Below are 20,843 nucleotides of genomic sequence, written 5' to 3' on the forward strand. Positions count from 1 at the left end.
GCAAATAAATCTTGATATGCATGATACGCGTGACTTACCTCCACAGAAGACAATAGAAAGAATGTCATATATATGCAGAGACTTTGACACAAACGCATAAAATAAGCAGAAATTTTCATCATATTTTCCGCATTCGTTGGCTGTGAGCTATTTTGTTGTGATTTCTTCTTCTACAATGGTTAAATTGTACCTAAATAAATAATATGTGTTACTATTTGTGTATTTCAATGAACTATCTTCTAATACTTGCTAAAAGTACATGGAAATTAGTCAAGCCTTTCGTCAGTTTTCTACAAACTAAGTAAAAAAACAAAACAAAACGCCTTCCGGGTTGAATGTGAATCTACAGATAACACAATCAACAAGGATATAAATCATACGACGAATCGGACTTATAGATAAATAAATAGGAGGAGGGTGATTATTGTGTTAAATGCAACAAAAAGGCAAAGAGGCAGGAGGAGGGATGTTGTTGGAAGAGCAGAGAGGAAGAGGAGGAGGAAGAAAAGACATTCAAAGCTGGGGGCAACTCGAGTTGAACCTGCACAGAGAAAGAAAAAAGCAAGAAAATCGGTGGAAGGTCAAGGAAAGAAGGAGTGGAGAGGATGAGATTATGGAGGCGTGTGGACGGGAGATAAACACTGCTTTGATGAGTGCGTTTGCCTCCAAATGATACAGATGAATGAGTGATTAAGGGGGAAAATTAATGTGTAATTGGATGACTGACGAACGACTGAATGAGTCCACAAAGGAATCAAACGGCAAATGACTACTGGCGTCACTGCATCAGAGTGACGAGGCGCTGAGTGACACACAAATAATCCAAATTGTTGAAGAGAGAAGAGAATGTGAGCCTCAAAGCTGCAACACCGAACGCCAACAGGCTGCCGTGAGTGCTTTTGATTAACTTGATTCATGGAGTCAGGGGCGCTGCAGGGAATACGGGACACTTTTAACTACTCACCATCTACCCATAAATGTTGAGATTTATTTATTTTGGCAGAAAAAATAACGGTGTTAACCTTTTGCGTGTCCCTGTGAGCTCTTAAAACAAGGAAAACTGCCTCATTTCTATTGGTCCCACCAGTTGCTCTACCCTTGACTTCTACTTACATATAACTTACATTTATGTTTTTACCACTGACAGACAGATTGAGGGGTTTGAGCCATCTCAATTTTGCAAATATTCCTAGAATGTATAATACTTCGTGTCGCGCACACACTCAATAGGTCGGTTTTGTGTTGCTTCCATTAGCGTGAAATGTGACAAAGGAAACAGCTGCCGTTTCTTCTCATTAAAATTTAATAACCGATTCTCACAGAGTGTGCATGGGAAGGGTTTCTCCACTCATTTTACCAACCACCCGAGCCTGTCCACCTCCATCCCCGTTTGAGACAACTCTTAAATGTGAAAGGGGGGTATTATTAAACTACTCTGTTTTCTATTTCACAGCTCGAATTGAAGAAAATGTCACATCACTCTGCAAATCAAGCGAGCAAACAGAGTTCCATCTGCAACAAATCCCTAAGTGCATGTTGATGCTTTTCAGAGAGAGAATTTGGTTGAAATTGGGTTTTCCTGAATAAAGAAGTGTTGGGCAGCAGAATGAATAAGCATCTGCTACATAATCAGAAAGCACATGTGTTATTTAAATTGCAGAGACAAAAAAGTAAATGAATAAAAAATGCGAACAAATGTCGACTAAGTGCATAATTGAAAGGATTTCTAGGACTTAAGGACATTAAAGCAATTAGTGGTTATAACTTAAAGCAACACCATCTGAGCTATAAAAAAAAAGACAAATTCTCCATGACCAGCACCTTGCTGAAGAAACAAATTAGCAGCTGCAAGCTACAAGGGCATGATATGAGCAAATACAAAACATAACAAATGACTGAAGAAACAGGTACTAGACTGAGATTAAAGATGACCGTATGTACTGGATGTTTAGCAGTACAGAGAGAGAGTAAATGAAGAGTGAGCCACTTACAGTAGCCTTTCATTGTAAGCCAAACCATTTACCCAGTTTGGCAGAAAATAGAGTCCATTTGGAGGTTTTGAGAAGGGGGACAATAGCAAGGGACCATGGGAAAGAAAAGGCATGAGCGCTGTTTGGTGCTGGGTAAGTGTCACACAACGAGCTTTAGAGGCTTTCATTGGCCAAGAACAACACATCAGGGGAGACGAGAGCGAATTAAAAACTGTAAAACTGTAGGATGTAAAATCTAAACAATGAGTTCAAAGTTGCTGTAAAGCTCTGTTGAGATGAGAGGAACTGCAGAGTCAGGCAAATGTGTATTTATCACTACGAGGGAACCATTTTGAAATTGGTCACGTGTTCAGTAGTTCATATAGAAATGTTGACCCTAACAGCTTTAAAGTTGGACCTGTTCACACCTGTATTAACATGCACCCTGAGTGATCTGATCACAGCTTTAAACACAGGTGTGAACACGCCCCGGACCACATTCTGAGGTGGGCTGGCCACATGTGGACACAGTCTTTTGGTAATACGGACACACAACGCGTTCTGAGCCACACCGACAGACCGCCTAAGCAACTCATGTCCTCTATATTAGCCTTCATTTTTTTCCTCATTCAATTTAAATTTTACTCTGCTTGATTTGAAAGTATGGGAGTACGTCAAATTAAACAAACTGGTGGCCTTTATCCTGCACCGGCACCTGAAGAGAGAACGCGCTGTATTTATTATGAACGATGGGCTGCCGTAAAAATCACAGCAATTCATTAGAGGGGAGCGCCTTTTATTATCCTTTGTTTAATAATGGGCAATGAAACGTGGTTAATTAGCCATGTAAAGTTTGCTTCAACATCATTTACCTTTTTCTTTCTAAGGGAGATTTTTGTTCCATTTCACACAGCAGGCCATTTGCAGAAGTGACACGACTGAGCTTACGGATGCTTCCGGGGTTATAGATGGGTTTTGTACAGATTTTCTAAAATAACTTTCATCAGGGCGGAGCTATATATGTAAATGAATAAATAACGACATGTTGTATCATGTTGCAGGTGCAGTGCAGGTGCCTCATGCACACAACAACCACTGTTCGTGGTTCTGAAACAGCAGTCTATTGTCTTGAGGCAGCAGCTGTTTGCATATTATTCTACTGTGCACCAAATGTGGACAATTTTCATTTTAACTCAAGCACAGAATTGGGATCTGATCACACTGACAATCAGAGATGAAGCTTCCAATAATAAAAGACGGTAAATGCGACAGTGAAGGATATAAAACAGAGCTGTTTGAGGACAAACAGAGAACTAAGAAATACTGCAGTACAAAAGTATTTCCCTCAATATTATGCTTTCTTGTCCATAGAATGGATTGATGGCTACAGCGTGGTCTGTAAAACAATATTGTGGCAAGTACACAAAATATCAGGAGGTTAACTGTTCAGTGAGCATGCCAGACATAGATTAAATCCCCCACAATGTAAAGTAAGGTTCTGAAGGCCTATAGGAGAAACATCTCTTTCTATTTTCCAGTCCCACTTCCTCTCTTGCTCATATAGAATGGCCTTCAGTAAAAGCAGACGCTATAAGCTTTTTATCACTTCAGGACTCAGCACAAGTTCTTTAAGACTCGCAGGTGATAACCAGATATGAGCGCTCCACATCTAAGTCGGAGGCTACCTTGAAAAAAAAAAAGAACGTCTGATGCCGTAGCAGGAGAAAAACAGGACAAGCTGCAGCTCTTATCGCCGTCTTTCATCACAATTGCTTCCTCTATTCTGTTTTCTTCATCTCCCACTCCTTTCTCCTGTCAGCTCATTCCCTCCCACTCTTCCTCTTTGTGTGTCCCCTCACAAACACTTGACTAAAAACTTACTCACGGTAGGGGACTCTTCCTCTCTCCCCTCGCTCTTGTGAACAAATGAGTCACTGACAGGTCCTGAGAAGTGGCTTTGAGCGTAGTAAATAAGCCAGTGAGCAAATGATTGAGGGCAAGGGCAGGGGGGGCGGAGGATGTAGAGCAAAGTCGATCTGAATGGCACACAAAGAGAGAGGGGAGGGAAAGTGGAGTGATGAGGAAAATGAAGCTTGAGAGGGAGAGGCAGACAATTATCGAGACAAACAAAATGGGTAAATATAAATTGCGGGTAACAAGGGAGAAGAAACATAGGCAGAAGAGCAGAGAAGGGTGGTGAAGCAGACTGACAAATTATGTTCCAGCTCCGATATGTGAGCAGATGTCTGGAGGCTAAAATAGAGATCATCACAATCCCGTCTGACTACCTCCGAGGGGCAGGGGCGTCACCATCCGAACACTGATTCCTAAGCCAAGCTCCCATTCCCCCTCTCACATCCCATTTCCACCTGCTAAAGACAAACCTTTGAAGTTTTTATTGGAGGGCGGCTCACATGAAGTGCCACAGCAGGACTTTAGCCCCGACTGCTGGGCTCATTTCTAGATCAGATCAGTGTGGCTCAGCCGTGTTGAGCAGGGTTAAGATGCAGTATGAGTAATATAGAGGGGAGAAAAAAAAAAAACTTGTGGTATGATGAAACAGAGTGCAGCCTGTAGAACAACACAGGGGCACCGAGACACGAGTCCCTTAAGTCCCGTAAGCTCAGAGCTGGAGACGCCGTGGATCAGACTTGTTCTAGCACATTCCCCGACACGTGTCTGAGCTGCTCTGAGCCAGTCTTCCAGCCACAATGATCACTAGGCACTGTTTTTAGGAGACAATCAATGTTATACAAGGTCATAATGTTTTGGCTCAACAGTGTTTTAGTACACCTGCTTATACTGGCGCCAAGAAATGCATTTTTTTTTAGAATTAATCTAGGTTTAATATTCACTAAGTGACTGAAGAACCTTTTAAAAAGACCAGTTTCACATTCTCACTAGATAGGTCCATGTGTGTATTTTTCTGCGTGTTTCTCAACAACCATTCATCTGATCCTCTTCACACTTGGCAGGTGAATTGTGAAGTGTCATGTGTGAAATCATTTGGATGAGCAGTCGTCCTATTTTGCCTAAAAGTTGTTTTTCCCGGGCGCCCAATAGCTCACCTGGTTGAGCAGGTGCTCTGTACTCCTCACTGCACTCATCATTTTCTACTTCTATCCACTACCACCTTTCAAAATAGGCATAAAAAAGTTGTTTTCTGTATCTTTGTTCTCAGCAGGACTTCGACATCAGGAGTCAGAGACAGCATGTTAACTACAGTTCACTGTATTTCCTCAGTTGTCTTATTTCAAAGAGGAGAGCTATTGTACGGTTTGAGGACATATGGTTCGTCGTCAGCAGGGTGCGGCTCATTCGCTCCTCCGCCGGCTGTTTGGATGCGCCGCTCTCGTGAAAGCCGCTCTCGTGGCCCGTTTCAAGATCCGCTCAGTGTGGCTTTGCTACGTTAAGAAGGGCTGAAATCCAGACAGAGATGCAGCGCAAGGAAAAGAAAAACAAAAGTTGCGGCGCGATGAAACGGAGTGCTGCCAGCAGAACGGCACAGTGGCACAGAGACATGAAGGGCAAGTCCTTTAAGTCCCGTAAGCTGAGAGTTGGAGACGCCGTGGATCAGACTTGTTCCAGCGCATTCCCCAACACGTGTCTGAGCTGCTCTGATCCAGTCTATTGGCCACAATCAGAATTGTATTTATTGCTGCGTATGCTCACACATAAGAGAAATCAGTTCTATTCTTGTCGAATAGGCATGTTTAGATTGGGCAATGCACTATATCACACTGTTAAAGAATATTTCTTGTTACAGTATCACTTTTATAGGCCAGGTCAACACCTTGTGCTGTTTTTCATGTTTTGTGAGTTGTTCCTAAAGTGTTTTTGTGTATGTGCCTGTGTCAGGCTGCAGGCTGCATCCTGCTGGGGATCAAGAAGTGTCATTGCTATGGTTATGGGGTTCCTGGTCTGGTCTAGGTGGGTGGTGCATGTCTAAGTAACATCCACATGAATGCCAGGTCCAACGTTTCCTATCAGAACATTGAATTGTCACAAGATGGTCAATGTTATTAACTTCTTTCAGTGGGTTTTAATGTTGTGGCTGATCGGTGTATGTATTTGCATTTATACGTGTAAGGCTCAGTTGTGATGTGTTACAATACAAGAGTTGCAGTTTTTGTGTCTTCCCTCTCAAGCCAGGAGGCCAAATCTTCTTGCCCTGCTCGTGCCAATAGACGCGTCCATCAGCGGTAATGCTCTTTGTATAAGTGCCACTGAACAAGAAACTGAACCTCAACCTCCCCTTTGTGATTTGCTCTGACTTAAGTGCCTAAAATGGAAATGAAATGTAAATTACGCTCGTGCTGAAGTTGATGAGGTGCCGGTGCAGCAATGTGTAGCAGTAAAAGCAGCCTCTGCGCCTTCCCCGAGAGTGTTTAATCTATGACTGATGGATGTAAGACCAAGACAACGATTGTAATTATCATCATCATCTTTGTAAAACATTCATCATTACCATCATCAACATAATAGTTATCTCCCTCTGTCACACACCAGCCATTATAATAACCATAATAACTCAAACGCGCGCCCGCATACACACGGAGGCTCCTGTCAGCGCGTGACAACGCCGGAAAAGATCACGATCGGCACTAACTGCATTTAAAAACGGTCTTTGAATGCAACACCAGCGCACGCACAGAGCTAGCTGCAAACACGCTCAAAGTTCACGTTAATACATATGGATGTATCATCTCATCTGCACAGCTGAAGCCGGCCTGCTCCGCGCGGTTTAAGCCCCTGGCTAATCAGAGCGACTCAGAGCGAGCGGGTCTGGGTGTAAAGCTTACCGCCCTGGCAACCGCAATTCTCTCAAACCCCGTCTGTATCCAACAGCTAACACAGAAATTAAAGGGGCTAACACATTGCCCGCAGTCTATTTCTCCGGGGAGATGTCAGTCAATTGCAGGCAGCGGTGCACACTTCTGAAAGGGTGTCAACAAGAACGTCTCCATTATTCATTGAGTGGCTGAATTATGTGGTGCATATTAAAGGCTTTGGGAGGCAAAGGGACAGCCAACGAAGGTAACCGATATTAATTGGGACCCTCCATCGCTCTCTGAGAGTACATAAAAAGCACCACTTGAAGACGAGAAGAGTATTTACAGTGCTCACGTGTTTTTGTTTTTAACCTACAGCATCACTTAATATCCAGCTGGTTGGAAAAAAGAAAGTGTGAAGGACAGAAAGAGGAATCAAATGAGAGAGAGATAAGTTACAGTAGACATTATCCAGTCTCTCTAGCATAATTAATACAGCGAGAAATTTAGAGTGAGCCGCTGATTTTATGTCGAAACTATAGTCTCAGCGTTTTGCTGATGAAAGAGAATGTCTTATTTGAAATATATGCTGACCCAGTATATGTATTAAATGAGTAGTGAGTAGTGCTAGAATGTAATTTACATACAGTCAATTCACACTTTATCACATTTGTTCTTGTTATTTGTGTTTGTTTTATGCATGCGCGCACAGATGGATGCGTGAGCACATGTCGATTAGCGCAAAATAGTTTGGTTTTTTTGTAGCGAGCAGTCCTTCGTATTCTCAAGGAGTTTGTCTCATCCAGGAAGTGGTGCGAGGCTAAGACTGTGATTCATTAATGTTGTCAAACAGCTGTGGAGGTGGGACGGTCCCGCCCGTTCTGTCCTGGAACTCATCACCAGGAGCAACACCACCCTCGCAGCCTGAACTCAGAACGGAAAATGACTGGGTGAACGTCGGGAAAATGTGTGGGAGAGAGGGCAATGAGGAGAGAGAGAGAGTAAATGAGAGAGTAAAAAGGGAAAAAGGGAAGATTGATAAAGACGAAAAGAACAAGAGGCAGATAATAAGGCAGAGGAGAGTCAAAAAGGTGGGGGAGAGAGGCAGAGGCAGAGAAATGGATGATGATGAGAGGCAGTAAACACATTGCCTTTGTTTGACATTTAACAAAGGAAGAAAAGACGTAGAAGGTGAAACTAGTCCACTCCACATTGCCCCAAAACTTCTAACATGTTAGTGTCTCTGCAAAGTAAGTCTTCATGGGGAACAAGCAGTTATTCTTCAGATCATTTAAAGCTCCCCTCCATGCCACGTTTTCCCCTCCTTTGGTGTAAACTGAGGTGTGATGTGTTTGCCTGTTCTGATTAAAAACGTCTCACTTTGCCAACTGCACGAATCAGGAGTTCACACGACAGCCAGCTCGTGAAATTATTCCATTATTCCCCTCAAATCAAAGCATGTGACTACAGATGGGTCGGCGAGTGATAACGATCATATTTGTCTCCGCTTTGTTAGCAAACAAAACTTGATCAAAAGCTCGACGTCGAGAGGTGCAAATAAGAGCGGCGCGTCCCTCCTGCCGCTCCGCACCGCAGGTACGACACCTAATCATCAACGACCTGAAAGCTCCCATCAGACAGCAGCACAGCAGTGGGTTTCTCAGCAGCAAGACTTCAGAGTGTCTGACAAGACAAATGTCAGGAAAATAAAAAAAAATACCTTAAGCCACAAAGCACGATTCATCATTCAAGGCGCTTAATTATACGTGAATGAAAACAGAGATATTGTGACTATTTTAAAAATAAAAGCTACACAGATTCACTTTGCAGCAATGAAGATGTGCTAATAAACAGTAAAGGCACAGTAAATTGAACCAGTTAGTGCGATGCAGTTGCTGTTTTTCCATAGTGCCTACATTCGTATCCTAAAATACGAATACATAATGTCAAGAGTTTCTATGTAGTTACTGGAAACTGGTGCAGGCCTATGTAATAATCTGTCCAAAGGGTAAGGTAACCTTTTAAACAAAAGATTATCAATATTTAGGTTGAATAGTAGGTACCAAACCCAAAAGACACATCGTAAGGCAATAGTTTGACAAAAGTAGACAGCTAGATGAGACCAACAATAGCCTTTTCAGGTCTGTCAGTTACGATTTAAAGGGGTCTCGGTGCCCTGTCACTCCCGCTATATGGATTTACGCTGATCTAATTATTTCCTAAACGAGTGCAAATGACACAAAAGTTATTTTATGCTAGTAATAAGGTCCAGGTTGTAAAAAAACAGTAGTTCCCCTTTAAGTTATAGAAAGAGACAGGTTGATTGGTTGTGTATGAGCGAAACATAGCTTTGTAGCACCTCTAATGTTCACAAGCTCTCATTTGTTTAATCCGTACAAAAAATGGAAACTAAAAACGATAGTGTGTTATGTACCGTAGACTATTTATTGGCCAGAAAGTGCAACCAAGCAATCAGAGTTTAGTTTTGTTCTTACTCATTGACATTGGTCAAACCCTCCGTGACGTCACCCCCAGGACTGGTGGCAAAGGCCACCGCCATTTGGCTGGTGAAAAACTCCGACTAACTGTGGGCTAATTCAAAACTTGGCAAAGAGGTGGAGCACGAGTGGAGCCAAAGCAAAAGAGGCAGCTACACCCTGGGTATAATTTAAAAGGGTGTGTTAGATTAGGATGTCTAATGATGCATTGGAGTATACCTAATTCCATCCATCCAATCGTCACATTACTCAAACTACAAATATTATCTTCATGGTAGCACAAGATGAAAAGTCAGAACTGCCCAACTCGGCAAGAGTTATCACAATCATGGCAAGTGATAGCTGTTAAGATACCTATGGTTGGACCAAAGTGATGGACCACCTACCTGACGTTACCATGTTAAAGCCAAAATGCCTCCTCATTGTTTCTGGCTCTCTTCCCCCAAATCCTAATTGCTACTTCAAATTAGTTTTTGCTGACTACCTTCTTGAAAGCCCAACTCCACAAAACGGCTCCCATTAACACACAATCAGCCAGTTTCCCATCAGCCTCTGTCGGATGCTCTTTTCACAACACAGCGTCGGCTTAAAATACGCAGGTAATGAAACAAAGACACTCCTGCACACGCCAAACGACTCCTTGTGTTCGCTGATGGTGTGCTTCCTCCCTTCCTCTCTTAATAGCCTTCATTGTTGGTGTTGTGTGAGAGGGAGACGCTGATTTGCCACAGCCGGTATAATTCGCTCATTATGAGTTCAGAAGGGGGGAAAAGAGACACGGGAAGTAATGAAACGATGGAAGGGCGAAGGCCCAGAGGCACAGCGTGGCACAAAGAGCAGGGCCCGAGTTATAATGGAGCAAATCCATCAGTATGTCTCTCCATCTTCCATCTCTGTCTGTCTCTCACCATCCATCCATAGGCCAAGTTTTCAGAAAGCCTGACTTCCTGAAGACAGGCAAAGAGAAAATAGAGTACAAGCAGTTTTACCCCCACCATAATGCCATGCAAGCTGGCAGGAAGAGGGAGACAGGCTGAAAAGAAGGACAGGGTGAAAGAGGGATGAAGCAAACGAGAGACATGCAATGTGAGAGGGGATGGTTAGATCAGCCTTTCCTCCTCTCTGGACTGGTTTGGCTGCATCATAGAGCTGTTTGCGTGCTTATTTTCAATCACAAGGTTGCTGTGACCTAACTTAGGCTGCGGCGTCTAAATCCCATTCAGTCTCCCAGCCTCCCAAAACCCTCTCTGGCTTTGGCTCATTGCTCTCATCATTGGTTCAATTTTGCAAGCGTATGCGTGTGTGTGTGTGTGTGTGTGTGTGTGTGTGTGTGTCAATGAGAAAAAGACGGAGGAAAGAAATCCAATGCGCACTCACTAGAGGGTATTTTAAAGAGACCCCTGCCCTCTCCTCATGATACTCTCAGGTCTTTAAGACTGTTGGCTCAGTGTTCAATCACCACAACAACCTCACCTTAACAACAGCGTCTCCAGTAACCTTGGCCATCCATTAGCCTGTCTAAGAACAAAAGCGGTTTCCACAGGGAGCCATTAGACGAATATAGCTCTGGGAAGGGTCCAATACACCAGATGGGCTGTGCTTTATACCAGCTCCAGGACTGGACAGTAGTCTCTCGGAGACTATTGCCGAGAAGAAAATAGACTAAATCAACACAATGCATGGAAACTGTTCAGCTTGGATCCAGGAGCCAATCCACATTTCCGCAACTGCAGGTGGACACTGATTTATGCCCAAAGCTCAGTGGACAGCGACACACGATAATTACACTTTGTATTAAACAGCTATTATCATATTTCACTCATTTACAGAAGTGTCTGGATTTCCTTCAGGCAAAATATATCTATGAACTCTCAAGGAGATTGTTTAGTGAATAGTTTATTCATAAATATATATATACTGTATAAATGGGGTCAGGGCAACATTAATCCGTAATGAATTCTGTGTTTTTATGACAGCACAATTACAAACCCCTCACCTGCAAACCTTGCTAAATATAAAAGTTGTCAAATTGCAGGAAACAAGTCACTCTCTTAACACTGCGCTGAAATTTAAATGTGATCTGCTTTCCGCTGAATATTTTATCACCGCCGACGCCACAAAATGCAAATTCGAAATTATTTTCACCGCGTGTCGAGACACACCCAGATACATTTATCACAGCGTGACTTGCGGCGTCGAACGAAGAGCGCTGACCCAAGCATCTGCGCCAGAAGGTCCTGAGCTGTACGCGACGGGAACGAGAGGAATTAAAACGGTGCACTTCGTTTGCCATTGTCGTGCCGCTGCCCTGTCGGGTGCAGGAGACAATTTCACACAGAAAGATGTCAGCCGGCTCTAAAAAAAATCAAGTCCTGGGTTGTGAATTCACATCTATTATGTATAAGCTGGAGCTGAGCTGAGCTTGGTTGCCAACCAGTCTTGACTATCAGTTAGAGCTAAGGATGTGTCACCCGTCTTTGCCTCTCACATATGGATTCCCTTGACTAACGTTACAGGTGTACCTTCTGGCTACAGAGCAGATAACAGCACTGTGTGTGTGTGTGTCTGCAGAGCACACACTGTAGGTGTGCTGTGTTTCTTTACGAGTGTGTGTCTGACCTCTAATGGTAACGGTTTCCGTAAATACCTTAGCTGTAATGCGTGTATCTCTGTGTGTATTTTGTGCACCGGACATCATATTTGTGTCCGTACCACTAGACTCGTGTGTGTACATTCATGCGTGTCAGTGTGACAGTCTATCTGCGTGTGTGACTCTGTCTGTCTCACGAAGCCGAACCAGGGGACTGAATGCCTGAGTGTGTGTTTGAGTCTCACGCGGGGGAACCGGAGGACGGCTGTGGTGAGGGAGCTGAGGTGTAACACCTTGTTAATGTGACAGACACAGTAAAGCAGTCACCGGGGGAATGAGCTGCCGTTGTCTACTTTCCTTGATAACTTGACGGATACATGAAGAAGCAGCAGTGCGGTTTGTTAAGCTGCTCTCGAGTCCAGTTCCCAACCAACCTCTCATAGATAAGTACATGGCGTCGAGCTCAAGAACCACTAGTTTAGCTAAGTGGAGCTGTGCTATTATCAGTCATGTAAAAGTTCTGATAAGACCTGATTGTGAAGTAGAAGTGGCACAGACTGTGGCGGGAGGCGCAGTCACTATTTTGGTCGATTTAGGACTAGAGAAGGAGGCACCAATCGATGACACACATCTACATTGGAGAACTGATGAGACAAAAGACAAACCGTCACATTAAACCTTTTCCTCAGTGTTGTAGGAGATCATTAAAAAAAATTATATTTTTTTCTTATTTTGTGCCTCTTCTACACTTAAACATGTTCTGTTCAGTTTATTCACATTACGATCATATAGTATATCTGAGTCATACGAAGACTTTATCCATGTTATAGTAAAGCACAGTAGTGCTTTGAGCTAAATGCTAACATAAGTATTCTAATATACTCACTTCCCAATTTATTAGATAGATATTTTAGTAAAAATTATAAAATAAAATATTATAATATCACAATCCAGTTGGTCCTTTTGGTTCCTCACAGTTAAGCGCTGTATAGCCTTATGGCGTGAGGAACGAATCACCTCCTCAGCCTGTCCGTGGTGCAGCCTATCACTGAACAAGCTTCTCTGCCTGACTATGATCATCTTAGCTTCATGAAGGTTACGGCTTTCAGTCTTTGTTTGAAATAAGTGAAAGAGCTGTTGATTCAAGTGTCTTCATTGCATAGGCTGTGGTTTAAAGTACTACTGAATTGCATTATGTTGTACCGACACATGTTTCTATTATTCTGACAATCCCATTTTAGGCTTGACTAAATAACAGATTCACTTAATTCAATCCAGTTTAACATCTAGTTTCAACACTGACTGAACTTTATAACAGTCATGAAGGAGGATTTAGTGCAGGGCTGCCATATTAGAATGCATTTGCTTTCACTAGTGTACCTAATGATCTGGCAAGTGAGTGTATGTTCGCAACACAAATGCAAACATGTTCGGGATGTATGGTTTATCATGTTTACTTGCTTACTGAATCAATGCCTTACTTAAGCATATTAACATTTTCTAATTGGCACTAAAATGTTTGATTTAATAATCGTATTTAGTTTATCTCGCAGACTCAAAATTATTTTTTATAGTATTCACTTATCTTATAATTCTTGTAAATACTGTGTATATATTTTTGTTTTTATTTCTCTATTTTTTTTTTCATTGTTGATGTTATATATTGTGTATGGTGTTGAGTGCCTGTACATTGCTGCTGCAACCATGAAATTTCCCAGTTTGAGAAAAATAAAGCATCTGTCTTTATTATCTTCATTATCTATCTAAGTCAGGGAATCGAGGTGCCTGTATAGTTCACCTTGTTCACCTGGCCTTATTGCAGAGCCTTACTGTCCCCAGCCTGCACCCTTTGCTGCGTGTTATCCTCCCTCTCTCACCCATAACATCCTGTCTCTCTTTGTTAAAAAAAAAATGTGTACAATTTTGTACCAAATTTCTGAGAAATCTAGCTGAAAGTTGATGGCACTAACTACTAAAAGTCGCATGCCTCATTGATGAAAATCAATGCAACAATGAAAGTGGTTGGAGCGAGTGCCAAACACTGCCAAACACTCACCACGTGAGCAGAGATAAGAGGGTAAAACAGTGAAAGCACATGTGCTAATGAACCTCGACGATAAGCTATTAATGCAAATACGAGCTAATGTATCCCACTCGCTGCCTTTATGAACTTTTATCTTCCAGTCATGTTCATCGCTTAATCGTACTCTTTATATTTCAATTAAAAACGCTCACAAAATCTCTTTACGTCGGGGCATTTCGGTATGAATATCGTGCACTGTACGTTAAGTCTCAAAGTAAGTTTCAGATAAATACATCCTGATTAAAAAATGACTAATTCTGGCTGCTCAACAGAAGACAGTGCTCAGACAGACGGAGATATTAATGTGGCTGAGTGTACCTGATAGACGTGGTAGGCGTTGGCAGCTCTGCCCTGCAGGAACACAGAGGGGATCCACACGTTGATGAGAGCGCGATGAGCCCTGAGTGACACAAACAGCAAACCATGCTCACTGTCGTCATCATTATCACCATCATTAGCATTATTAGTGGCAGCAGCAGCATCAACAGTGTGTCAGCTATGCTTGGACGGCTACAGCAGAGTACTGTTCACTCTAGTGGAACACGGCGGAGTCTAATTTGGTCACAAATCCAAAGCGCAGTGAATTAACTCGAACAGAACTTTAACTGTGCAAACCTGAGATTAAAGAAGAATAATAGCAGAGAAAGACAAGTGAGCTTAAGGGTAGAGAAGGAGTGATAGAAAGACATGGGAGTATTGGGGGAAAAGCGAAAAGGGGAATATTCTCACGTCTCAAAATCTGACAGGCTGGGGTCATCTGACGTTTGGCTTAAATCACCAGGAACCTGGAAAAAAATGAGTGGGAGAGACAGTGTCAGAGGGCGAGGACAAAAACAATAGACATTCATTACATATACAGTAGAAAGTCATACAGAAATATATCACATACGTACAAGAATACACAGTGTCCAGTATACCAGTGAGTCATAAGCATATATCTAGTTGTACCCCAGGGGCTACTTGTGTGGCTGCCAACCGAGTGGAAAGACTGGCCCACCAATTAAAAATATAAATATCAACAAACTTTATGTTAAGGAGGAAACAGACAGAAGTGACTCCATAATATCTTGTTTTTTTGAAATGTCTAAATATGAGTAATTTATAAACAGCTATTAGACTTAGCACTAAGTACATATGAGCTGGAGACCATGTTGCAAAGTGAACGTACTAGCGGTCCATCACAATTTTTCTCATTCTAACCACAGACTGTATAAAAGATGTGGATGTAGCTGATATTAACCAATTAGAAATGTGACAGGTGGCAGTGCGTTAAAAGAGCACCTGAGCTCATCTGATCAGGCGGTGGGATAGCTTACTGCAATGCACATGTTCATTCATGTAGCATACACATCTGGAAAGCCTCCATATGGACACCCTGAACTGTTTGTGTTTGTGTGTGCGCTCCCGTCACTGCTGATGAGTATCCACTGATGTTATATACAGTAACACTGCTGGGTTGCAGCACTTTCCCTAATTTGACAGACATGATATGTCAGTGTGTGAGGGAATTCATCAAGCTCGTGACAGTCTTCGCTTGCTTCCATGTCCCTTGAGGAACCACGTGTCCAGGGCCAGATGTTGGCCTTGCAGGTGTGTGAAAATGTTTGCGTAAAAGAGAGAATGTATAGTTGTATTACTGTGTTGTGATGACCTAAATCTGTTTATACCTGTTGAAAGGACTTTACTTTGGGCGGAAAGAGCAACTTTACAAAGTTTTAGGTTGTTAAGACTTTGAGGTTTGCGTTATGTTAGGGTTGGACAGATAGTGGTCATAGCCAAGGTTAGGGGCAAGTCACCTGGAAATGAAGATAAGTCAGTGTAAGTGGTGGAAACATTGTCCTGTCTGTGTCGCTCAGACCTGAACTGTCAACTTCTCAGTTCTCCCAGAGAGGCCATTTAAAACCTGGACTAACACTGCCTCCACATGCCCTTCTGCTGGGTCTCCAGCCTCCAGGCTTTGATCAAACCCTCAAAGGCTCACACACAAACACAGGCAGCCACACAGACAGTAATAGAAGATGAGATGAATAAAGAGAGGTGTTAAGGTTTAGAAGCAGGAAAGCGGCCCTGGTCCGGTCATCTGTGGCAGCTCTTAGAAGTTGGAGGCATGCAGCAATGAGGAGCCAGAGATGGACACACATCAATACGCACAAACACACACAACACAGAGAGTGAGCAGTCCAGCAGAGCAGGGCTGAAGCTGAGGGATAAGAGGTCCTATCTTCAGCCTGGGGCTCCCTTCACTGCAGCTGTATATCTCAAACTGTGGCCAACGTGTGTGTGTGTGAGTGTGTGTGTGTGTCCAGACAGCTTCAAGCTCTCCGGAGCATGACCAGATGTTGACATTCTGAGTGTTTGCTGTTATTGTAGAGGACAACTTTGAGAGTGAGGAGAAAAAGTAGTTTAGTTGAAACATCCCTTAACAGTAGAAATGGATAGTTAGCATTGGAACACACTTGTGTGTCTGTGTCAGGCTGCATCCTGCTGGGGATGGCTGCTGCCATCAAGGAGTGTCATTGCTATGGGGTGGGGGTGCCTGGTCTGGTCTAGGTGGGTGGTACATGCCTAAGTAACATCCACAGGAATGCCAGGACCAATGTCAATGGTATTCACTTATCCTGTCAGTGGTCATAATGTTATGTCTTATCGGTGTATGTAGTGGGACTAGGAGAAACAGTATTTCACACCTCTGTATGATTTTTATTAACGTAATGTGTAAGTGACAATAAACACGACTTGAATCTTGACTCTGTAATTCATTCAGATTCTGGGAGTAATTGAAACATTATTCTTCCAATGTTGCATTTGACCTTGGTTCGGTTTGTGCTCTCAAGGCGATCAACACACCGTCAACACTACGCGCTTTGTGACTGGTCGGAATTTTGCGGGATAATTGCATTTCGGGAAATAACTGAATCAAAAATGGTGGGCAGTGACATTTATGTTCTGTGGTTCACATAGGAGTATTCTTTATATGAACAACAGCTTTAACAAGCACCTATACACTGAGAAGACACATCTGAAAGAGAAGACAAGCTCTGGGGCCATACAAAGACTAAACTGCTTGGTTTAATAATTGTAAACTTGTAAATAGTAGCTGTAATACTCTTTCAGAAACATGTGTTTACTCTAAAAATGAACCAGACCAGGGAGCGATCACCAACTCTAACTGGTCTGAGCTCAGTTGATTTGTTCCAGGGCAGAGTGTGATTGCTGTGTTCACACCAAACAAACAAACTAACCAGGCAGGGAAACAGTCCTGGTTTAGCAACAACAGCCTAGATATGAAAGCACCCATAGAGATTATCCATAGGAACTCTCCAGGAACTGCAACGTGGAAGAGAAAAAAAGTAAAATGACAGCAGGAATTTCCTACAGTACATGAAAACTTCAAAGAGAATGCCATTAAGTATTATTTGCAGCCACTGACCGTAGAGAGAAATGAGCAGGGAGCCACAGAATAAATAAAGAGAAATCTAGACGAGAGTCAGGAAAATGGCAGGATGGCTGAGAGGGGAAAAAGATAGAAAACCTGCAAAGGAGGAGGAGGAGGAGGAGGAGGAGGAGAAGGAGGAGGAGGCATTAGTGTGTGTGCATCTCCAGTCACTCACCGGTCCTCTCAGGTCAATGAGTTCCTGTCTCATCTGGACAATGAGGTGGTCTTTGGCCATGAGGGAGCGGTACAGGCGCTCATTAAACTCTATCAACTCGCCGTGCATCTCTGCGACCTGCGGCACACACACACACACACACACAGAGGAGCAAAACACACAGGGCACTTAAATGAATCACTGTTATATAAGACACAATTAAACCATGTAAACATTGTGTGTAGCGTGAGACCGTTCAAAAATCCAAACTCTCCGTTTCCGATAAACACACAAAAGGGAAAAGCACTCCAGGTGAGACGTAATAGAGGCTGACAGCAGGACAGATTCTGGGAAGCAGTCAAACAGAAATGGGAGGGATGGAAGGGAGAGAGGGGTGAGAGAGGAAAAAAAACAAGATTGAAAGGGTGAAGCCAGTTCATATTCTATGAATTCACTCTCCCCTCCCTCCTTGCTATTCAATTGTCATCAGCGCTAACTAACCTTGACGTGGTGTGTGCTCATGCAAATATGGCCGAGCTATTCTGCGACGCTTGTGTGGTCGTTCCCCCGGCCTGTCTGCCTAACCAGGCCGGACAGAGTGGACAGGTCTCTGTCAGGAGACTGACAGCTGTGACACACACTGTGCTGTACGGAGGACACACCTGCTGTCACAGTCGCTTCAGAAGAGCGTGACTGCTCGCTGACAGGTGAGCTGAGCACCAGTGTTACCCCGACATGGACCTTCATACATTAACTTATTCGCCATTAAAGAGCCCACACACTGCTGCACAGAGGTGGAGGAGAGGTTTCTCATGTAACAAGGAGGAAGATGAAGCTTTAAATGTGAAGGCAGGCTCACTAAAACATTCACAAAATATTTAATTCAAGTCTGTATGTAAAAAAATCACTGTTACCATAACAAGTGACTATAGCCACTGGCAGAAAGAGGTCTGCTGTCAGGGTATCACTGGCGCCCTCTAGATGTGACTCCACGGTGGAGTTTACACAAGATCACATTTAATTAAAGTATCTAAATTTTATAAAAACTCACCTTTCAGTTGCCATGGCAACTGCATCACAAAGACACAGATTGCAAAGCTGCAGTACAGTAAATGTGTTCTGCTTCTGGAACAAATTACAACAAATCTTTCTCCTCGAGCGTCTAATCTGAACGCCTCCTTTTTGGGTTAAACTGTGAAGTGTGATAAGGTGAAGCGAGCGAAGCGAAAAGATGTGGGGACGTAAGCCGGACAAATAAAACTGAGGAGGAAAAGTGGACATCGTGCGTGGATGTGGTACATGGAAGAGTAACACAAAGGATGGTGCAAAATGATCTAGGCGAAGCTCCTCGGGCAGGGTATTCAGTGGCTATAATAGGAGCTCTGATAACAAAAGAGCAAAATTGTCGACTGCAATGTTCATGGCTGCGGAGTACAGATCAGCCTCTGCATCAAGAGATCTGCTACTGTATGTGTTTGACTTAAAATGTTATCAAAAAAAATCTCACAACCGATTTGAAAAGGCGTTCCTAAATTAGGTAGAGACGGTCAAATGGTCAGTTCAGATTTAGTCCTGTTTTAGCAAGTCACGTGTGTTACCAGAGCCGAAAAGAAGGGATGAAATTTATTTGGCATCTTCTCAGGCCAAACCATAGACAGCATAAAGATGGACGGTGGAACTGCTCATCTAAAGTGAAACGTAAAATAGAGGTCCCCCTGGTGACTGGCTGCAGTATAGGTCATAAGCTCCGCCTCCTCCATGTTAGCGGAAGGGACTTGCAACAAACTAAAACACTAAAATACACTAAAAAAACTTTTTACGAGGATCGCTTCTTTCATTTTAGGTAGTCCAAAACTGCAAGATGGCGCTGTCCATAACCCAGGGAAAATAGCATCAGTTTGGCCAATGCAAGGAAGTGGCGACCCATTGTCCATATTTATATACAGTCTATGCACCAAACACACAATTACGATTAACTGTTTGTCCAACAGGCAAAATCTGGTTAACACTACACATCGACCCAATGTGACACTAAATAAATGACTATCGCAAACAACAACACACCAAAAATACAGCTCACCACATTACAAATAACGGTACTATCCGAGCAGTACAGATAAATAAGATGTCACAATCGAAGTTTCACCAAGGACACCCAGCTTTCATTTGTCCGTCTTTGTTTCTCAGTATTGCTGTTTAACCGCGGCTCAAAAGTTATGGATTGAATAACAATGTGTGTATCCTCGAGCGTGCTGTTAAATCTCCTCACTGTCAAATACAACCGGAGCTCTATAGGCGGTAATCCATCCACAGCAGATAAATAAACAAGTTGCAACAAATCTGGGAGGCCTTCAATCCCTTGCAGGGGATTTGAGCAATAATCATATGAAATCTCCTTGAAAAAAAATATTCTTTTTTATTTAACGGAAAGATAAAAGAGTTTCACTTCAAGAACTGCATCAGAAATCTGAATAGTGTTCGGGTGAGTCCGTTGCTGATCCCCTGCCTGGCCACTTTCTATTCAAACAGGTACACCAGTGTGCTCAGTCAATACATAAATGCTTCTAAACCCAGACAGTAGAAATCACAGGATCAGAAAGGGCAGCAAAGTAATAAAACACGGATGACGGTAATCTTTAAACATAAAACACAGCAGACTCTGGCTCATCCCTGAATCCTCAATGTTGTCTGTATCCAGAAACGACCCTGATCCTTGTTATTAAAACTCAAACAAGAGCTGAAGACACAAAAACGGCGTGATGGATGACAACAAAACAAACACACAGTCCTGGTCCAGCAGACACATGTCAGCTCCTGTCATTTCCCACCCAGGGAAAAGTAAGGGGACATCTGCGTTTACACCCTAAAATGCTTCTGTCACACCAGCCCTTCGTCACCTCCGTTTATTTAGCCACTAGATCTTAAATAGGACATTATAAACGGGGGAATTAATTTTAAGCGTGAAGAAACCCAATTAATTCTCAGCGAGAGGGAGCTAATAAGTTTGTCATTCCCCGGCTGTGCATGTGTGTGTGCGTGTACAGTATCGTGTATGTGTGGCACCGTGTAGTGCACATGCGTGAACGTGCTTTTGAAAGTGTTAATTTTACACAGCAAACTCTGGACTTTATTTAGCAGCGGCTGTCTGGCTACAAGTGTGTGGGTTGCCAATTTGGGAACATTCATCTTATCAACTGTTATTAATGCAGGGTCACTAGGATGCATAACCAGGTTTTAGCTTTCATTCACACTAGACCTGACATGCAAGGGTCATTGCTCAGTGGGGGCAATCACATTCTGTAGCTGATCCGTCTGTAGACAAGGTCAACCAAAGGATCAC

At 43.0% G+C, this 20,843-nt stretch overlaps 1 protein-coding gene across 1 annotated transcript in view; it reads right to left on the minus strand.

The window, feature by feature from the left end:
• The window catches only part of snx29 (sorting nexin 29), a 153,796-nt gene that overhangs the window by 41,327 nt on the left and 91,626 nt on the right, over positions 1-20,843 (minus strand). The window contains exons 16-18 of the mRNA XM_084567879.1: positions 17,525-17,641; positions 14,643-14,698; positions 14,232-14,313 (exon numbers count right to left, since the gene is read on the minus strand). Of these exons, the coding sequence (XP_084424005.1) occupies positions 14,232-14,313; positions 14,643-14,698; positions 17,525-17,641 (255 nt within the window). The remainder of the gene's footprint in view (positions 1-14,231; positions 14,314-14,642; positions 14,699-17,524; positions 17,642-20,843) is intronic.

The sequence above is a fragment of the Chelon labrosus genome, assembly GCF_963514085.1.
Source record: "Chelon labrosus genome assembly, chromosome: 19".
NCBI lineage: Eukaryota > Metazoa > Chordata > Actinopteri > Mugiliformes > Mugilidae > Chelon > Chelon labrosus.